Source organism: Theobroma cacao, chromosome 2, assembly GCF_053813885.1.
Source record: "Theobroma cacao isolate CCN51 chromosome 2, ASM5381388v1, whole genome shotgun sequence".
Classification (NCBI taxonomy): domain Eukaryota; kingdom Viridiplantae; phylum Streptophyta; class Magnoliopsida; order Malvales; family Malvaceae; genus Theobroma; species Theobroma cacao.
Window position 1 is genome coordinate 872,816 of NC_142640.1, and position 19,010 is coordinate 891,825.

The 19,010-nt window shown below is 36.2% G+C and overlaps 4 protein-coding genes across 12 annotated transcripts; all 4 read right to left on the minus strand.

The window, feature by feature from the left end:
• Positions 1-127: 127 nt before the first annotated feature.
• On the minus strand, positions 128-1,852 carry LOC18607105 (mitogen-activated protein kinase kinase kinase 17-like). The gene has a single exon (XM_018115424.2). The coding sequence runs from the start codon at positions 1,301-1,303 to the stop codon at positions 212-214; it is 1,092 nt and encodes a 363-aa protein (XP_017970913.1). The 5' UTR covers positions 1,304-1,852; the 3' UTR covers positions 128-211.
• Positions 1,853-1,977: 125 nt separating this feature from the next.
• On the minus strand, positions 1,978-10,276 carry LOC18607106 (Beta-glucosidase, GBA2 type family protein). 3 transcript variants are annotated; one of them, XM_088803721.1, is made up of 20 exons: positions 10,113-10,276; positions 9,280-9,359; positions 8,710-8,814; positions 7,906-7,962; positions 7,721-7,791; positions 7,226-7,325; positions 6,744-6,814; positions 6,491-6,591; positions 6,288-6,391; positions 6,150-6,203; positions 6,001-6,056; positions 5,781-5,819; positions 5,514-5,658; positions 4,837-4,986; positions 4,660-4,759; positions 4,378-4,450; positions 4,247-4,308; positions 3,227-4,154; positions 2,587-2,877; positions 1,978-2,362 (listed from the first exon to the last, which is right to left on the minus strand). In XM_088803721.1, exons 2-20 carry the CDS (start codon positions 9,352-9,354, stop codon positions 2,086-2,088), a joined length of 2,859 nt encoding a protein of 952 aa, XP_088659847.1. In that variant the 5' UTR covers positions 9,355-9,359; positions 10,113-10,276; the 3' UTR covers positions 1,978-2,085. The 3 variants fall into 3 exon arrangements, with proteins under 3 accessions (XP_088659847.1, XP_017970912.1, XP_088659848.1); XM_018115423.2 differs by having other exon boundaries at positions 4,660-4,727; positions 4,805-4,986; XM_088803722.1 differs by lacking the exons at positions 7,721-7,791; positions 7,906-7,962; positions 8,710-8,814; positions 9,280-9,359; positions 10,113-10,276 and having other exon boundaries at positions 4,660-4,727; positions 4,805-4,986; positions 7,297-7,315.
• Positions 10,277-11,531: 1,255 nt separating this feature from the next.
• Positions 11,532-13,721, minus strand: LOC18607107 (cytochrome c). Its single transcript, XM_007041102.3, has 3 exons — positions 13,478-13,721; positions 12,889-13,022; positions 11,532-11,899 (listed from the first exon to the last, which is right to left on the minus strand). Exons 1-3 carry the CDS (start codon positions 13,587-13,589, stop codon positions 11,807-11,809), a joined length of 339 nt encoding a protein of 112 aa, XP_007041164.1. The 5' UTR covers positions 13,590-13,721; the 3' UTR covers positions 11,532-11,806.
• An 885-nt stretch (positions 13,722-14,606) lies between these two features.
• On the minus strand, positions 14,607-18,905 carry LOC18607108 (plasminogen activator inhibitor). Of its 7 annotated transcripts, none has more exons than XM_088803950.1 (4): positions 18,647-18,905; positions 18,171-18,258; positions 16,223-16,300; positions 14,607-16,081 (listed from the first exon to the last, which is right to left on the minus strand). In XM_088803950.1, exon 4 carries the CDS (start codon positions 15,982-15,984, stop codon positions 14,791-14,793), a length of 1,194 nt encoding a protein of 397 aa, XP_088660076.1. In that variant the 5' UTR covers positions 15,985-16,081; positions 16,223-16,300; positions 18,171-18,258; positions 18,647-18,905; the 3' UTR covers positions 14,607-14,790. The 7 variants fall into 7 exon arrangements, with proteins under 7 accessions (XP_088660076.1, XP_017970972.2, XP_007041168.3 ...); XM_018115483.2 differs by having other exon boundaries at positions 14,607-16,075; positions 18,647-18,904; XM_007041106.3 differs by lacking the exon at positions 18,171-18,258 and having other exon boundaries at positions 14,607-16,075; positions 16,259-16,300.
• Positions 18,906-19,010: the final 105 nt, after the last annotated feature.

Consider the following 19,010-nt stretch of genomic DNA (forward strand, 5'->3'; position numbering starts at 1 on the left):
CAACCTATGCAATCTAATTAAGAAATGAAAATCTGTACAAAGATTTTGATGCCTTGTTAAAATTCTGGGCTATTGATGTATCCTGGAAGTGAACTGGAGTTGGCATTGAAGTTTTTCTCAAGGAGTATAGTTGCACAACCTATTTATTTATTCACTGCACATTCAGATTCATCTATCTATTATTACAAATGTCTTTTGGATCAGATGAAAACTACAATTGTCCACCAGATCTAACAGTAATCCAATCTTCTAACGAATCCAGGGCACTTCCTGCCTGCTGCCTTCTGACTGTTCCCTTCCTTTGAATACAATGCCTTGTGGAAAATGGGTTAGTGTACAGGGACTCTCCCTCATTGCAACTCTCTGACTCATCTGAATCATAATCATAATCATCATACATGCCAATATCTAAAATGCTTGCAGGTGAACAAACATCATCTGTGCTGGAATTCCTGACTGATCTTCCTAATATAAATGGATGTTCAAGCAATTCCTCTGCTGTCCACCTCCTCTTTGGATGCCTGTCCAAACATTTACTCAAGAAATCCAACCCTTCCTTCGAAAAGTTTGATGGAAACCGAGGCATCTCGTTGCTACATGCAATCTTCAACATTGCTGCTGCTGGATTTGAAACCTCATCACTCCAAGGTGGCCTGCCTGTGGCCATTTCGATCACTGTGCACCCCAGGGACCAAATGTCTGAAGCATAATCCAATCCTTCATTTCTCAATACTTCAGGAGCCATCCACAAAGGAGTCCCTCCAGCATATTGCTTAGACGGCCCTGACTCCCCATTGTTTTTCATGTACTTGAGCCTCTTTGCACATCCAAAATCTGTCAGTTTTACATCTCCCGAGGAGCCTAAAAGCACATTCTTGCACTTGAGATCACAGTGCACAATCTCATTCTCGTGAAGGTACTTCAAACCCTGTAGGATCTCTCGGGTGTATAACCGGATCACTTCTTCACCCAATGCTCCACCGAATTTCTCTGCCACATCAAACAAACTACCACCAGCCATATACTCCATGAATATGTTGATTCTACGTTCACCGTTTGATCCATGGGATAATTCCTTCCCTATGCACTGAATAACGAAGGGGGAGGTCAGCCCTTCAAGAATGGTAGCCTCATTCTCTAGAGATTCAAGTCCAGCACGAGACTCTGTAGACTTCACAACAAAAAGTGCACCGGTAACCTTGTTCATGGCTAAATGGACAGTTCCAAAGGATCCTGACCCAATAACTTTGCCCTTCACCCACTCCCCAGGAAAAGGGAATGAACAATGGCGACTCCCGGCCATTTCTCTGAATTCTTCGTTAAATATGAACGAGAATCTATGCAACTAGTCCTGGATTGGGTACAGAGACCCAATTCACAAGAAACTTTTAATCCTTTGATAATCATACAGTTCGCAAAATCACAATGATAAAAGACCCAATTGCCTTCGGTTACAGGAAGAATGATGAACAAAGGGATTTCACAAGACTTGAAATTTCATTAAAAAAAGGGAAAAACTAAAAGAATTCAACAACTGGTAAAGGTCTCACTTGATGAAAAATGAAATGGAAATCTGAGGAGCGGTTTCCCATGAACTGGAAAACCGCCCTTTGCTGAGCAAGATAGTTTTGTAGCAGAGATCGTTGATGTCTTTGGTATCAATCAATGCCAACAGAGTTCTTGTGGAAAAGGAAGATAGATTTAAAACTTGTAAGAAACAAGCGGATTTTCTAGACAGAGGAAGTTAAGAATGAAAAAAAACGGTTGATCATCCTATTTTTATGGAAACTCTTTGGTTGGCTGAAACTGGTCAGATAAATAGGCAGTTATAGTTATTTACCGTTAGCCTTATCAGGTTGGATGTTACTTGTTTTTCTTAAATCCCAAGGTACTATGACACATGAAATCAAACTATGTACTAGCAAATGAAGAAGAAATCAGGAACCAGTTAAAAGAACAAATCAACTATACAAACACTTAAAAATGCTATCTTGAGTCGAAGATTGACTCAAGTTTTCCGATTATTGAATAATAAATCCTCAAAGCCACTGTACAGTGTACACAATAATAGTTACACGCACCTAATTAAATCAACATTCTCTTGCAAGTATAGTCGAACATAACCTGTAAAAGGCTCCTGGTTCCTTGCTCTTCGGGCAACTTTAGAAGCCGAGCAACTTTGGAGAATCCGGCATGGTGTATACGTAAGGAATCTGCTTTCAATTCAGGTTTTGGCTCCTGCTTAGGAAGCTTTTGTCTTGATAAGGCCCATTGCATAGCCCATATGGCCAAAGGGCGCATGTAAGCTAGAGATCTGTACTGATCATCTACATTCCAAGCTTCCGGAGTTTGAAATGAGTAACTGTCGACAGAATAGCAACACATTGGTGAACGAAAAAGACGAATATTCAGCCAATAGTTATCCATGTGATATTTCAGGAAGTGGGAAAGGAAAGTTACATAATCTGTAAATTCCATTCAGTTTTAAAACCTTCAGTCTATTCGTATGTTACTCAAACTTTAGGGGGTCAGTTTTCCACAAAAATCATACCAACTTTAGAAAGAAAGAAGGAAAAGCCATCTCACCCAAGTCCTTTTTCAGACCAAACCGCTTCAAAGATTCCACCTGCAGTATGAAATGCCATATCCACCAAATCTTCATGGATCATTGTTGCAGCCACCGCATATGTTACTCCAGACCATATTTCTCTTGATTGCATTGATGACATATCAACTCTTCCATCAGGCAGCATCCCATTTACAGCCCCCCGCTTTCCATCTTTCACTTTTAAGACATTGTAATTGTATATCTTCTCTAATGTGCTTCTCGCTTTGTCTTCATCAACTATTGGCAAAAGACCACATGCCCTTGCATACCTACAAAGATCCTCTAATTCATCACGGCAGACCAAAATAATGTAAAGAGATTTAGATGGGGTGGAAAAGGCACATGCAACAAAATGAACATACATAAGATTCTCAAACCTACAAAGTTCATATGCATGCAAATATACCAATAAATAAATTCAAGTCAGCATCATTTTTTAGATGTGATGGTTATGTTTTCTAACCAGAAAAGAAATAGGAGAAATTCCGATGTTCAGAATTAAGAAAATGCTTTTGAAGTGCAAATTAAGAAATATAAAATTCTAACCAAAAGCATGTTCTAGATTATCTGAAAGTAAACACTGAAACTAGAATACAAGTTATATCCATCATTACAGACCATTGTCCAGCCAATTGATCAGCCTGAATAGATGAGCTTGTGCGACTGCCACTGTCGTCGTAATTGAAGTAAGAGCCGTTCCACAATTTTTGATAGACAGCTTTGGCCTTCAGAAACTTGAACCAAAAATAATCTTCAGAACCCTTGTCTCCTACTTCACGTGCAAGGGCAGATGCAGCCTGTAAGGCTGCGACCCATAGCCCGCCACTATAGGCACTTACACCAGACACAGACCATGTATCATATGTCTGATCAGGGAAGCCTTCATTCTCAATCATCCCATCTCCATCCTTGTCAAATTGATCCATATAAGCCATTGCAACATAAACTGAGGGCCAAACAGCTTCTGCAAACCTCTTGTCACCAGTGGCAACCACATCCCTATAAACTTGGAGAACAAATTTTGGATTCAAGTCTTTCCATCTATCAGTGTCATAAAGGCAGTATGCATTTACTTCAAACCATGGGTCATCGATTCCAATATCATGTGGAACAGCTCCAAGAACCTTTCTTGGAACCCATTGTCCATCATGTAAAAGTTTCATTTTACTAGGATCGTGCATCATTACTGCAGCTGCAAAGTCTCTCTGGATACTGAGTTGAAGTTTTGGAAACAACATGATTAGTGCAAAAGAAGCATAGAAATGAACATCATACGTGTTCCACATGTGATATTCAATTCCTTCAAGATAAAGGAATTGACCGATGTTTTCTTCTCCTTCTTGAAGCAAATTTGTTCCAAAAGCAGAATTTGAAGCAATTGGAGTGTGTATTTGCTCAAGTATTGAAGTCATCCTTCCGAGAATGTCAATGGCAGTACCATTTTGATGGGGAACATCAATAATGCTTTTCAAACCTAACTGTGATCTATCAAGGGAAAACTTCCTTCCTCCAATGCTTACTAAACTATGGACTGGAGGGGATCCATCTGCAGCAAAAAAAAAAAAGGGAGGGAAAAGATAAGCACAAGCCCTTGACAAGATATCCAAATTTTGACAATTGAATGCAATATCTAGGCACCTGTCCAAATTGTTCCCCCTGAATTAAGATAATAGAGCTCATTGAATAAAGTGACAGGGTACCTGTGAGAGGGTTCAGAAGAATTAGAGCCTGATGGCACAAGCAATTGCAAATATTAAGTCTGAGCTAACCATTCAGGAAGCCTCTTGTCTTCGAGTATAGGCCTTTGCCATGCTTCAATCAGTGACTCCCAATGACTGTGCCCTATGTTTCAGGAAAAATAACATGACATGCAAAATAAGTATTATAAATAATGATAAATTTTACTAAATAAATTACAATAAGAGGCTGGTGAACTTAAATATTGAGGCCTAGAATTTCCAATAACAATCTTATTTCCTAAAACTTATAGAAAATATATTCTTCTAAAATTGAAAACCACAATTAACATTATGAGAACAGAGAATTATTACCAAGAATAGCATCGTGTGCGATATTTGCTGCAACATCCCCATCGGTTCCATAGAATTTTGTATAACGCCTGTAGATACACCTATTCAGCATGCAGATAATCTTTCAAAGTAGTGATATTTCTTGTACAAGAGTTTCATCAAACACCTGTGATAAGTCTTTCCACCAAGAAAGTCTACCTCAGGACAGTCCCATGCCAATGAAAAAGTAACAGTGCGTACAGCATCAGATGGAATTGTCAGAGAAGCTGCAATGGCTGCCCCAATAGAGGAACCCGGCTCTGAAGGCACTGATGCATCAGTGGACTTTAAATGCTCAAAGGAGCCATGCTATAGAAAAAAAATTGAGCAGTCTCCAGTTCAGTGGAAGCAAATATTACATTTTGCTTTTGGAGGAAAAGGAAGCAGCAAAAAAAGCAACCAAAACAGAGCCAAAACATTCTTGCTGGCCTAAACTTTGAACCATGCTTAAGTATCTCTTAGAGGCAAGTTTGCATTAACAAAGACTTAAGCACTGAGTGCTTATAAGGGCAACAGCTATTTTGAGAAAAGCTACAATGACTTAGATCACTACTAGGCTATCACAGCTTATATGCACCATTGTGGCTATAATTGAACTGCTATAAAGCAAACAGGGGCATTTATCTGCAACTGTTGCATATCCTTGTCAAAAAAGAAGATATATGAGAAAGATAACAAACCCCAGCAAAGTGTAGATAACTCAAGTCTCCTCAATCACAGTCATCGAAATATAGTTAATGATATGTGAAAGTTAATGGCCAAAACAGAGATGGAAGTTAATGATCATAACATACATTGTGGACAATGGAAATTGGGAAAAAAAAAAGTCAGCAAACCTCTTTTATTTCTTGCCACATGTCTTTTGCAGTTATGCCTTGTGAGTTCCCTGATATCAAAAAGCAGGGGCACTCTGAAACACGAACACCATCAGTCTCCTGTGCAGCAATTGCAAAAGTCACAGGAGGTAGTCCATCTGCAGTCCTGTACCAGTAAATACGGGGTGTTACTTGTAGAAAGCAGAAAGATGAAATGCAAAGCTACTGAACCAATCAAACCAAGTTGAAATTTTTTTTTTTTATCTCCCATCTACACCATGACCTTACATGTGATGTAAAAGGATGCCATGCACGCTATCCTTCATCCTAGCAAAATCAATCACTCGATAGGTTAGTATGAACCACAATATGTTACAAAGAGATAAGGAATATTCCATTAGAAAGAACTAATAACTAAACAATTAAATTCATAAATGAGTAAAATTGAAAATCAGCACAAGCACACACATATATAAAAGTCAAGCTTAAGGAAGCATAACAGTCTTACATTATTTTCGAATTGGAGTGACGACCAGAAAATTCAGAAACTCCTCCCACAGAATTCTGAGTAGACATGCACAATATAATTTCTCATGAGTGCCAATGGTTAATCAAGTTGAGTAAAAAGACATAAAAGGAAACAAAAAAGTTACTCACAGCCCAAGTGAAAAGCAAGGTAACATCTGCAGTGGTCTTTCCAGTATTATATACCTGAAAAAAAAAATTCAACTGATAAATACCCAAGCAAGTTGTCTTCACCATACCAAAGCAAATTTTTAGAAGACCCATTCTCACAGTGAAAGTAAAAGCTGAAACAGGAAAGCTGCTTTCTTTGTAATTATCAGGAATAACAGGTGAAATTTGGCGACAAACAATTTTAAGTTCGGGGTCAGGTTCACCTGCATTTTCAGACACAAAGGTGACCAACCTATAAGATGATATATCCAAGGATAAGGTCCTAGATAACAAATAAGTTCATCATTTGATAATGCAGATACCTTCATATACTGTCCAAGCCCTTGGGTATAAAGCATGATATGTGGAATTATTACCCTTCAGATTCCAGTCCCAAGAACCAATTCCTGAGACTGCATTTTCTCTGTTAATGCACACAATATTTGTAAGATAAACCTTTTCTGGTTCTAACTTTGATATCTTTTCTATCAAATTCATACATAAACGACAGTACTGCTCTCAAGAAATCATGGCATTCAATCATTAATCATAAGAGACAAAAGAATATTTGCTTACTTAAGCAGCTCAGGACTTGCTGGGCACAGTACACTGGAATACTTCTCACCATTGGAGCGCGAAACAAAAACCTGCAGGAAGCGTTTACATTTGATTGAGACAGATTAATATTCTTTTTTGCAAACAAACAATTATAAAATATTCTGACCCATCTTACATATCACTCCTAGGATTCAAAAGAAATGGTAAGGACAGTTCAAAAAGAAAAGGGAGGGGCAAGAATTCTCAATCACAACCCTATCATCTTGCGGTCACTTGTTCCAGAAAGCCATATTCATCAAAAAGTATTAGCAATGTCACAGACTCACATATTTAAAGAAGCAATGCATAATATGCTCAATAGGAGATTTTCAGCTTTATAACATGCCTACTTTTCATAGGACATGCATCTGTTTTAAATTAATTATTGCTGCTGAGAATAGCAATTATGGAACACCAGCAGATTTCCTTTTCTCTATTCTGGCTAGAGATATCCAACTTACAGAAAACTGATTTGCTAAAACTGGTTTCTCTTCACATATTCTAGGGAATAGTTGCCAGCGCTGAAATTCACCTTTGTAACTTCTTCCAATGCTCCCGGCGCTGAAAGTTGTGATTGTGAAGGGGGAAAGAGAGAGAGGGAAATATTAAAAGCATTAGTCACAAGATAGTCAATAAAACAAACAAGCACAGAAAGTAAGTACAACTGAAAATTTCATTCAACCTTATGATACTGCCAACATTTTCTTCACATAAATTTTGCCATATCCAAAAATCCACCAAAGCTATAAATATGTGCAGCATGTCTACATGCTTAAATAATTTTAATCATTAAACTATTTCATTTGATTAGTAATTTAATAAATATAGGAGTAGCTTGGGTTGACTTCACAACATGTCTCTAAATAAACACTTAACCACTAAACGAATAAAACCATTCATTCTTAACCATTTAAGTAACAGGCAATTAAAAATTTGTGCAAGTAAGGAAGACCTACCCGACACCACCTAGAGGAACACCATGACAAGATGTGATATAGCGCTTAGCAAATGGGTTGATAAAAACCCGCTGCAAAAGAAAACAAGAAGATGTAATGTCAGAAATGGACAGGAGAAACTAGGTTAAATGGTAATCTTAACTATTTATAACACATCATGCTGAGAATGATGTTTAAAAAATTACCCTTCCTTTGGTTGATTGTTCTCGGATATGCTGCAAAAGCCGAATACCTATAGGAGCCTATCAAAGAAAAAGAAACCAATAGTGTATGTAAATAACAAGAAAAGGCATGCATTTTCCATATACCTCTAGCAAATGCATATTATACTGTATAGAACTTCTCTTATCTGGTTTAAAAAAAAAGGCCAAAACATAACAATATTTGCCACTGAAAAATGTGTTAAATGTGTGTCAGAGTCTGTCTTCCCCATGTACTTCCGCTTACCAGAATCGAACATCAGGGTGCTATAATTTATTGGAAACTTGCTGGATGTGTTGGCTATAGATATTTGAGAAGACTAATCTCGTCTTCACTATATCTGACATGATGTGATAAATTTTAAAAGCTTTAATTCATTAACATAAAATTTATTGAAGATCTTGTACAGTTTTATTCAGAGAATTCTAGAACTTGTATGATTTTTCTACAAACAAGCACACTTTCTCAATCATAGAGTAATACATTCACTTATACCAAAACAAAAGGGTGTGTGATTCACATAAACAAATTCCTATGCAGAGTTTTAGGACTTTCCACGTTCAACAGTGTACACACAACATGTGCCTGTTCACAGTCATTGCGACAATCTATAGTTCAGCTTAAGCTATTTTCTGTTTAGCCAATTAAAATAGTGTCTCTATGAGCATTGCAATGCATTTTACTTACACTTCAAGGAATAAAAATTAAATTATGCAATGTATACATCAAGAGGTTTATGATATGTAAAGACTATGAAAACTTTTGTTGTTTAAATTTTGTAAACATACCATATGAAGTTTCTCCTGAAACGTCAGAGTGAACATTGAAGGAACATATCCCTCACCATTTAGTTTTCGATTCCAAGTTAGTGGTGCAGGTTTCCTGGGGTCAACCTTGATCCAAACATACAAAGTAGTTACAGATGTAGATATGTATAAAAGAGCCTTCAAAATGTAGAAATGTAATATATCAAATAAAATCATAATAAGACATTAAATGCACTTCTGAAACATAAAAGCAGTAAGGAAATTGACTGTCATCAATGAGGGATTCATTTATCAGAGAATATTTTGTAGACTTATAATGTCATAAGCACCCTTCATCTGTATATTGCCAGCCAAAGGATGGCTTCAAGATGTAAATGCAGGACAGGAATAAATCATGAAAATAATCTGACTTTCCGATCTGGTTGCACTAGGTTTTACACTTCTTTCTTTCTCCAATAAGGATCAGATGCCTTTAGGTCACTTAGAACCTTCATATGAAGGCTTCTAACCCAAATGAAATCAAGTCAAACACTAGCAGATATGGCCTTATTGCAATTCTATAAAGCTGAAGGAGCTAAGAACATAGATTACTTTATTTATTGAATGATTGGATGCATCTTTATCTCCTTCATCAAAACCATTATCCAAGATCTTTCTCTCCGACATCTTTCCTGAATTAACAAATTACAAATAAATCAGCTCAATTGCATTCAAAAACTCACAACAATGAAACAAAAATAATAAAACTAAAAATTTTGTTAAATTGGTTCTGATTTTGCATATAGTTTTCCCTCTCTCCATCCTTCATACAATCACCAAGAAGTACAAATCTTCCAAAGTTAGAATTATTCAGGCAGTACTTTAGAATTATCATACCACATCAAGAATGCCACAATAAGGCATCAAGAAGCATCACCAGATGCATCACCAACATACTTTTACACACCGCAAGCAGATGTAGAAAGCTTGGATCCAATCCAAATTCCTTTCTTAGCTTGCTTTTTTTAAAATTTTTTAAACTAAATTGATCAGATTAAAAAACTGAATATAAGATCCATAGACTGCTAATCAACTAAAACAATATTCAGTTGAACCAAGATTTCCCAGTTCCCGGAAATCGATTCTAACAGACATAAACTAACTGTAGACACATTCATACCCCCATGCCTACACACATACATTCATACGTCCCTCTCCAACCAAATACATACATACATACATATAAGTGGTCAACGGCTAGAATTCCATATCCATTGACAACCCATTGCCCCTGCAATCCATGATCATCTGCATGGCCGAGAAACTTCATACACATTCAACATACATAAAATATACTAATGAATTACGTGTAAAACACCAAAAAAAAACATGGAAAAAATAATAAAGCTTGATTCAAAAAATAAATGAACAGTGAAGTCTCGAACCTGAGATAGAAACTGAAATGGGTATTTGGAAAAGAAACTGCAAGGGTAGAATGTTAGAAACTTGAAAGAAGGATCAAGTTCTTGAATTATGGGATTTACTGAATAACATCAGTTTTAAATTAGAAGACTGTTCCTTTGTGTTTTGTATCCCCCGGAGTTTCTGATTCGGACAAGATATTGTTGCCTAATTATTATGTAATTACTGTAGGCCCCTGGTATTTTAGTTTGTTTTCCTTTTAAATCCAAATTAATTTATTTAATTTTCTTTCCTTATCAACCAACATTCAAAAGGAAACCTCCTACGCAAAGTTTTTTTTTTTTTTTTATTTCTTAAGAGTTACGAATACGTTTTAATGCCTTCAAGAAGGTTTTATTTTTTATTTTTTATTTTTTATTTTTATGATTTCTGTGGAAAGAAGAAAGGGCATGATTGAAAAAAAACTTAAATCAATAGAGGCCAAAGTGAAAATAAGTGAAAAATTGGACGAACAAATCAAAGAAAATTACATGATTTTCTTCTTGTGTTGTTTCTTCTTGGCTGTGTAGCATATTATTGCCATTGACTAATTCTCCGTGGAAAGTTCCAACAATGCCCGTTTCGCAGTTGCAATCAAGAGCATGTACTTTGTCAAAGTTCCTAATTCCAATTTTCACCCCAAACAAAAGGTACAATTACATATATGGAAAGGTAAATTGGTGGAATTATTAATTTCATCTAAAATTTAAAGTCTCTTCAATACAATTTTTTTTCATTTACAACAATTTCATTTATTTAGATCATTTCTAATGATTCGTATTGTAGTGTTATAACCATATCGTGTTTACGTAAAGTATTAATAATTATATAAATAAATATATCTACAAAACGATTGATTAAACAAGTTAAAGTTTTAAATACATGTACAGATGCGTTATTACACATATATTATATAAATTGATGCATATTAATAATCATGTCATATACAGGTTAATCAAATTGGCTCATCGTATCCTAAACGTAAATCGGTATTATGTTATCGAGTCACATATGACAAAAGTCAAACCTAGACACCCTTGACTACTCGATCAATTGCATATTCTAGGGAAAAAGAGTCAAAACATGGAGGGCCACCCTCATTCCAGCACTTATCAACGGCCCAAATTCATTTAACCATCGACCATCCCAATCGACGAAAGCAATGTATATTGGTCCAATTGGACGGCAGATTCCTGGCCAATCTAGAGAGGCAGGAGCAGGCTCACGTATGTCTACTTTTTTTTCTCTGCCACAAACGGACGAACGCAGAATCTTTGCTTCTGCCTAACTCAAGTAGTTAACAAGTACTATTTGGGTTTGACTAGCCATATGTCAAGGGTCAGGAAAAAATGTTATCCCCATCAAGATATCATAACAAGTGAACAGCCAGCAAAACAGTGCAATTGTCAATAGGCTCAGAGCCTAAATAAATCATCAAATGTTTGATGGAAAATGTGGAATGCCTCACCATCATGAGATTGGTCTTGCACAAAATCTTTCCACTACTTTGCTACAACTCCAGAACCCAAATTATCTTGGACCCATTAATGGTTTTTTTATTTCAAGAATCGCGTAGTTTTCTTCATGTAAGAAAAAAAAAATAAGAACTTCAGAACCTAGAATCATTGATCAAAACTCTTCATATTGTTCCAAAATAGCTGATTATAAGGCAGATGCATCAGGCAGTTGATTCCTTCAGATAAGCAATGAGGTCGACACGTTCCTGTGGCTTCTTCAATCCAGGGAAAACCATCTTTGTCCCAGGGATGTACTGCAAAAGCAAATCAGCAAATAATTAATTGTTATAGTAATTCGACAATGGAAATTCCATGGTCAAGGAGAAAAAAGAGAGTGGTAAACTGAAAGTGAGAAAGTGCTTTCCTCACAACCCAAGATCCAAATCAAGCTAACTCAGGTTTGTTAGTATAGATATATCTACTTCGTACCTATCTAAAGTTAGTCAATTGCACCTAAAGCACAAAGCCACCAGTGTGGAAACATAGTACCAGCTAATGTTAATGCAACAATCAGCAATCATGATAAAATCACAGAAAAGAATTCTTCCTACAATGAGAAAAATATGCTAGAAAGCATAACTCTAGCAATAGAAACCAACATTAACAACACAGTGCAACTATAAAAGAACAATCTTGTAAGAAATCACCATTGCCACACAGTAGCAAAAAGAGATGATTTCTCAGAGTCCCATAATATGCTCCTTGTTTATACATGGAGGACATTCTTGCCAGTTGCCAGTTCATGTCAAAAGAACAGAACTGTACACTATATTTTAAGCTAGATAAAAATCCTTTGTGCACCTGAATTTCATTTATGACACTAAAGGTCCACCAGTAGCACTAGCATACCATTACTCTTATGTGACCGACAAGGTAATCAATATCTATCACTTCCATGTTATCAGTTCCTCATGATGGTTTTATCCTAGTTTGAATGCAGAGAATAGCTAGCCTCAACTATAAATGATCCCAAATGAAAATTGTTTATTAAAAAACACATGACTAGTTCATAAGACAAATTAATATATTAGCCTATACTATATATGATCCCAAGTGAATGCAACATTCAATAAAGAAATGAAGCGGCTCTACTTAACAGTAGTATTTCAAAACCATAAGACAATCCATGCCGATGAACACTTCAAGCAATTCATTCTTTGTATATTCAAAAGCTAACGAACTTACAATATCACGCAAAACTCACAAGCATCATACTGAAGAGGAAACAAGATTTGTGGCATACCTTCTTAGGATTAAGCAAGTAGTCATATAATGTGTTCTCTTCCCAAATCACAGCCATGTTCTTGTTAGCAGCAGAGTAGGAGTATCCTGAAGTTGTGCCGGACTGCCTCCCAAAAAGCCCATTCAAATTCGGCCCTGCAAATATCAAAATCTCAACTTATATTTCCCTAAATTTAAATAACAATAAAAAAAACCTTCAAATTCTATCAACAGGCTATCAGAATCAATAGAAAATTCGGTATGAATCAACTTGTTTCAATGTATATCTAAGTACATTAATATCGTATCCTTTCTTTTCCAAATTTAAAGCCTCTTTCTAATCAAACCAAATTAAACACATACTTAATCAGTTAGCAAATCAGAACTAAAGAGCTATTGAATCTGACAACAACAAAGATTAAATAACTTCAACTAAAAAAGGTTTAAAAGGTATCAACATCAAAAAAGAAAAGTCAGGAGAAAAACAGGTAAAATGACATGAAAGAAAAGGCTAAAAAAAAAAACTGATAGATGTTAAATCTCATTTGACGTGAAAACAATCAAAATCAAAGAACAATAAAGTCAGATCTGAGAGAGAGAGAGAGACCGACCTTGCTTGTGACCAGCGCCTTTCTCGACGGTGTGACACTGGGCGCACTTCGTCTTGAAGATCTTCTCCCCGGCTTTCGCATTTCCAGGCGGTGCTTGATCGAACGAGGCCATTGCTTTTGATTTCAGTTGAGGATTTTGTTTTGCCTATTTGATCAAAGGCTTTCCTCGTCAATGGTTTTTGGATCCAAGGTTCAAAGAACGGTAGAGCTTTCGTTAGGGTTTTTGCGTATATTAATATAATAAGGAAAGTTTAAATGTAGTATTTAAGAAAACTGCATGAATAAATCATGCGAAGCACGCGCCGGCGCCAGTAGTCTAAGACCAATCGACGGTTGACTCCGAGAATGACCATAATGCCCATTTTCGGTAGATTAATCTTAAATTAGCCTTTTTTGTGGAAAAAATAGTAATTTGCATTAAGTTCTCGTTTAAATTAATTAAATTAATCAAATAAATTAAAAATATCCGGTTAATTTAAATTAATTTGATTAAATCGATTAATTTAATCGATTTTGATTTGAAATTTTTTTAAATTAATCGAATTACAGATTTTAATATTTTTTTGTTTATTTTATTGAAACATTTTAATATTTTTTATGTTATTTAAAATATGTTAATGTTATTTAACATATGATGGTATAATATTTTCATAATTCAAACTAAAATTAAAAATTTTAAATTTAAGTAAATTAGAATTCATGAATGAAAAATTTTTCCACTAATTACATTACTAATTAATTTAATTTGATGATTCAATTAATTATTAAATTATATAATTAACTTGATTATAAAAACATTTAATCGGATTTTCTTGACAAAAATTGTGAGGGCGGGTACAGGTAATATTCCATACTCGAGAAGTTGTTTGTCACATTTTCAACCTGTTCAACTTAGCTCCTATCAAGATTTGTCGTCGATTCTTCAGGAAGCTGTTTGTTCTTTAACTTTTCTACCACTGCTAGAAAATCATCATCTCACTATGCTAGACCGGCCGTCGAGTTCTCCGGCAATACGGATTAACGTTGACGGTAACAACAGAGTACTTCAATCCCCCATCAAACAATTAATAAAAAAAAAAAACTATAACTTTAAATCATGAATGCAGATGAAAAAAAATGGCTATAAGAATGTTACAAAAGGGGGATTCCGATTATAAATTCCATCAAGCAAAACCATCAGATCTAAAATTAGAGAAAAGGAAAAACAAACCAAGAATAAAAATCCTTATTGAAGCTAAACCCTTTACAATCAGTTTTTCTTTACCACAAAATTGATATTTCACCACAACTACGCAGTTTTCTTGCTCACTTTTTTAGGGTCCATGAACATGTATAGGAGGACGCATCGGCCAGCCCAGAAGAGGAGGTGATCCTGGTGGGGTTGCATCTCGGCTGGGAGAGAAGAGGCTCAGTTCCACGAATGCACCAGCCGAGGTCTCATCTTTTTCAAAAGTCCGGAAAGAAATTGATCCACGCTTGGTAGAGGCATCGGAGTTCCTCTCGGGGCTAATTCCAAGACTTCCTTCAATATGGCTCTGATTAGCGATGAGAGAAACAGTGTCATTCTGATCATCAAGAACAACCCTCCTCCTAGCCTCCAAGTCATGAAGGTTCCCCAGGGCTAGACAATCCGCAATTGGGCAGTATACAAGCATGAAAATACAGACCAAAGCACAACACAGTAGAACAAGAAAAGCTGAGAATGCAAGAGCTTCAAACAGGAATTGCTCTGGTTCAGATAAAACAGATAAACCAAGTAAAAGAACCCTTAATGGAAGGAAACTTGTAACCGAGAATATTAAGGTGTAAACTCTCTTCTGCAAACCCTTATTGATAACCAATTTCAAAATCCGCCTTCCAAGCCAAAACAAGTAGGCGGTCAAGACGGTGGCAAAAAGCCCAAGAAGGATGGTATTCAGTAAAGGGTAAGTGCAAAGAGAAACGTCATCAGAATATTGCGGGGCAGCTGTTCTTGTGAAATACAACGGTAAATCTCTCCTATCCTTGTTTAACTCTGGTCCAATCACAATAAGAATTAGTTGAAGAACAAAGAGAGGGAGGCAGTACAGAAAAACATAGCCTGCTGTTTTCCCATTCCATTTTCTGCTTAGAATTCCTGTGTCCATCTTCTGTAAAGGTGCACGAAGAAGAAACACTAGAGTAAGGAAGAGGCAAGGTTCTGCAAAACCTAGATTTGAGACAATGTAACATTTGCAGACGTTTTCTTGCCATTTCAAATTGAGTGCATTCAACACTCTTCCTTGCCGTCTTAGAAAATTTAGCCGTATAATTTCACCCAAACCCCACAAGATGGCAAAAAAAATGAATGTGATTCGGATGATCCAAGGACCACTGAAATAACTGAGCTGAATAAATCCTTGTCTAAGAACACGAGAACGCAAGTAAAACGAGTATGCGATGCAGACCAAACCAAGAAGAATCAACAGAGCAACTAGACAAATTGTCAACACACCGAATGCATCGGCAGAATATCTCGTCAGGGGCATTACCCGAAACACAGATTCCACGCATGCTCTCTGCCAGCATGGATACAAGGATCCTCTGATAGTGCACAAGCTTCCTTCTGAGAATTATTTCCTGAAGCTATTACCGAATTAATACAAGATGATGCTAAGATTAACTACATGAGAGGATGAATAAACAGCATTATCAACAGAAATCATGTATCTTCTTGCCAGTCTACCAGAACCATGTATGTCAAGCATTAACTGATTCAAAACTTACAAATTTCACATTTAGACTGCTGTTTCAGCCAACAACCTTCAAGCTTTAACTCAAAATTGGATTATTCGATCGAAGAACCTGTGGAACAGGAAACAAGAGTAAATCAACAAATAGACCAAAAAATTATGAATAAAACTCTAAAACAAAAAGAAGATAGATTTCTATAGCATGCAAAAAGGTATGATAAAATCTGCCACCTTCAGCTGCACACCTAATACACAAAACAATATCACAAGAACTTCACATGTGTTGTAGGTAAACCCTAATAGAACCAGTTATATAGCCGCATAGAGGACACAAAGACAGACATGAAAATTAATTACTCGGCACACATATGTCAAGTTGCGCTGGTGCAGACTCACTCAAGCTACCATATAAATCAGCATTAATTCCGGTCTCATTTACAGAAATGCGTTTAGGAAATATCATCATTAATTGTCAGTGAGAAAGAAAGAACATAAGTATTCACTGCCACGTGCATCACTATCAATGTCTTACGTCACTTGGGAAACAATTTCTTACATGTCACCTTAATTAACATTTAAGATGACAACTAGAGATACAAGAGAGGCCATAAGCCCCCACATCAACAAAAGCAACAGTAACGCCGCATATTGACTATCACAAAAAGAACAAAACAAGTGTTATTGGTAAACCCTAATTGAACCAATTCTATAGCCAAATAAAGTACAAATAAACAGAGATGAAAAATTAATTACTCAGCCCACATATGTCAAGTTGCGCTGGCACAGACTAACTCAAGCTACCAATAAATCAGCATTAATACTGGTCTCATTTACAGAAATGCATTTAGGAAATATCATCATTAATTGTTACTGAGAAAGAAAGAACACAAGTATTCACTGCCATGTGCATCGCTATCAAAGTCTTACGTCACTTGGGAAACAAATTCTTACATGTCACCTTAATTAACCATTTAAGACGACAACTAGAGATACAAGAGGGGCCATAAGTCCCTAAATCCACAAAACCAACAGTAACGCCACATATTGACTAGACTAGAATACAAATATTAGCTAAGATCTTAATAAAACATTTAAGTAATCATTGATGGTAAGAGAGACAACCTAAGTTTATACTAGATTAGCAAATCAAAATCAATACTTTACGTCGTTTAGAAAACAATATTAAAATCACTTCCTTAAACCGGTAACTGAGCAAAATCCTTTATGAAGCAGATGTTCAACTAAAACATCCAAATAGGTTTGTAAGCAAAACAGTCACATACAGTTCTGAAAACTATGATTAACTAATAATTACCCCAAAATTTGCTCCATTTAATCAGTCCCTGATCCCAATTAACACAATTCCAACAATATGCTTAACCATGCCCTTAGCTACAAAGATGATGAAACAATGTTAGAGCTATCCATATGTCACTAACATACTAAGGACATTACATTAAAACTGTCTTATGAATGAATTTCGAAGCTTACACCTCCCTTACATATCTATTAATGTCCCTCCTGGTAGAAAATTTTCAGCATAACAAGACACGTAACTTAAACAATGTTAGAGCTACAACGATGATGAAACAATGTTCGAGCTATCCATATGTCACTAACATACTAAGGACATTACATTAAAACTGACTTATGAATGAATTTCGAAGCTTACACCTCCCTTACATGTCTATTAATGTCCCTCCTGGTAGAAAATTTTCAGCATAACAAGACACGTAACTTAAACAATGTTAGAGCTACAAAGATGATGAAACAATGTTCGAGCTATCCATATGTCACTAACATACTAAGGACATTACATTAAAACTGTCTTATGAATGAATTTCGAAGCTTACACCTCCCTTACATGTCTATTAATCTCCCTCCTAGTAGAAAATTTTCAGCATAACAAGACACGTAACTTGGTTTCCTAATCATGACACTCTCAATTTCAAGTCACGGATATTAAATCAATGGCCTAAAACCTCATTGCAAATCCAAGCCAGTTAACATTGTCTGCCATCTCTTTGAGCTAAAAAAAGAACACTGCTATCGAAAAGGGAAACTTTTTTCCTGCAATTACCATTGGAGCATATAAGTACGATTTTCTCAAATTTTAATAAGAATTAACACAGATAAATTGCAAATCTATAAATATTTTCTCCCTCCGCTTGTCATCAACGATAAATTATTCAAAACAAATCAAAGACAACACCTCCAGCTAACGAACACTTCAAATCTAAGCATTTTGCAACAATTAAAATCAAAATAGACAGATTAATTTCAATTTTCTAACGTTCATTGTCAGCACTACTGCATGCAGTACAATCATTAAGCTAAAAATGCCACCAAAATTCCTTAAAAAATAAATAATCCAATAATTTCAGTGACACCACACAAAGAAAAAAAATCCCAAAAAAAGAAACAAAATGAAGAAAAGTCGGATCAGTGGAGAGCTTACGAAGAGAAGTATCTTGATCCGGCGAGGACGGGAGACGAAACGGGGAAGCGCCAAAAGGAGATCGACAAAACCCTAAAACTGGTTTGTAAAGTGGAAACGGAGATGCACAGAGAGAGAAAGAGAGAGAGAAAGCAAGGAAGAGGAGGACGAAGAAGGAGAGAGAAAGGGAGAACGTAGTTAGGGGAATAGGTGAGTGGGACTTTGTTGGTGACAGCCTGTCTCCAGCTGTGTCGTCCGAGCCTCTTGCTTCGGAGTTCCTCGATGGGTTAGGCTCGTCTGTTTCCCTTCCCTACGTGGCTTTTGCCTTGGCGGCGTTTTCGGCGACTGCTTCTCTTTTTTCTTTTTCTTTTTTTCCTTATAAAGA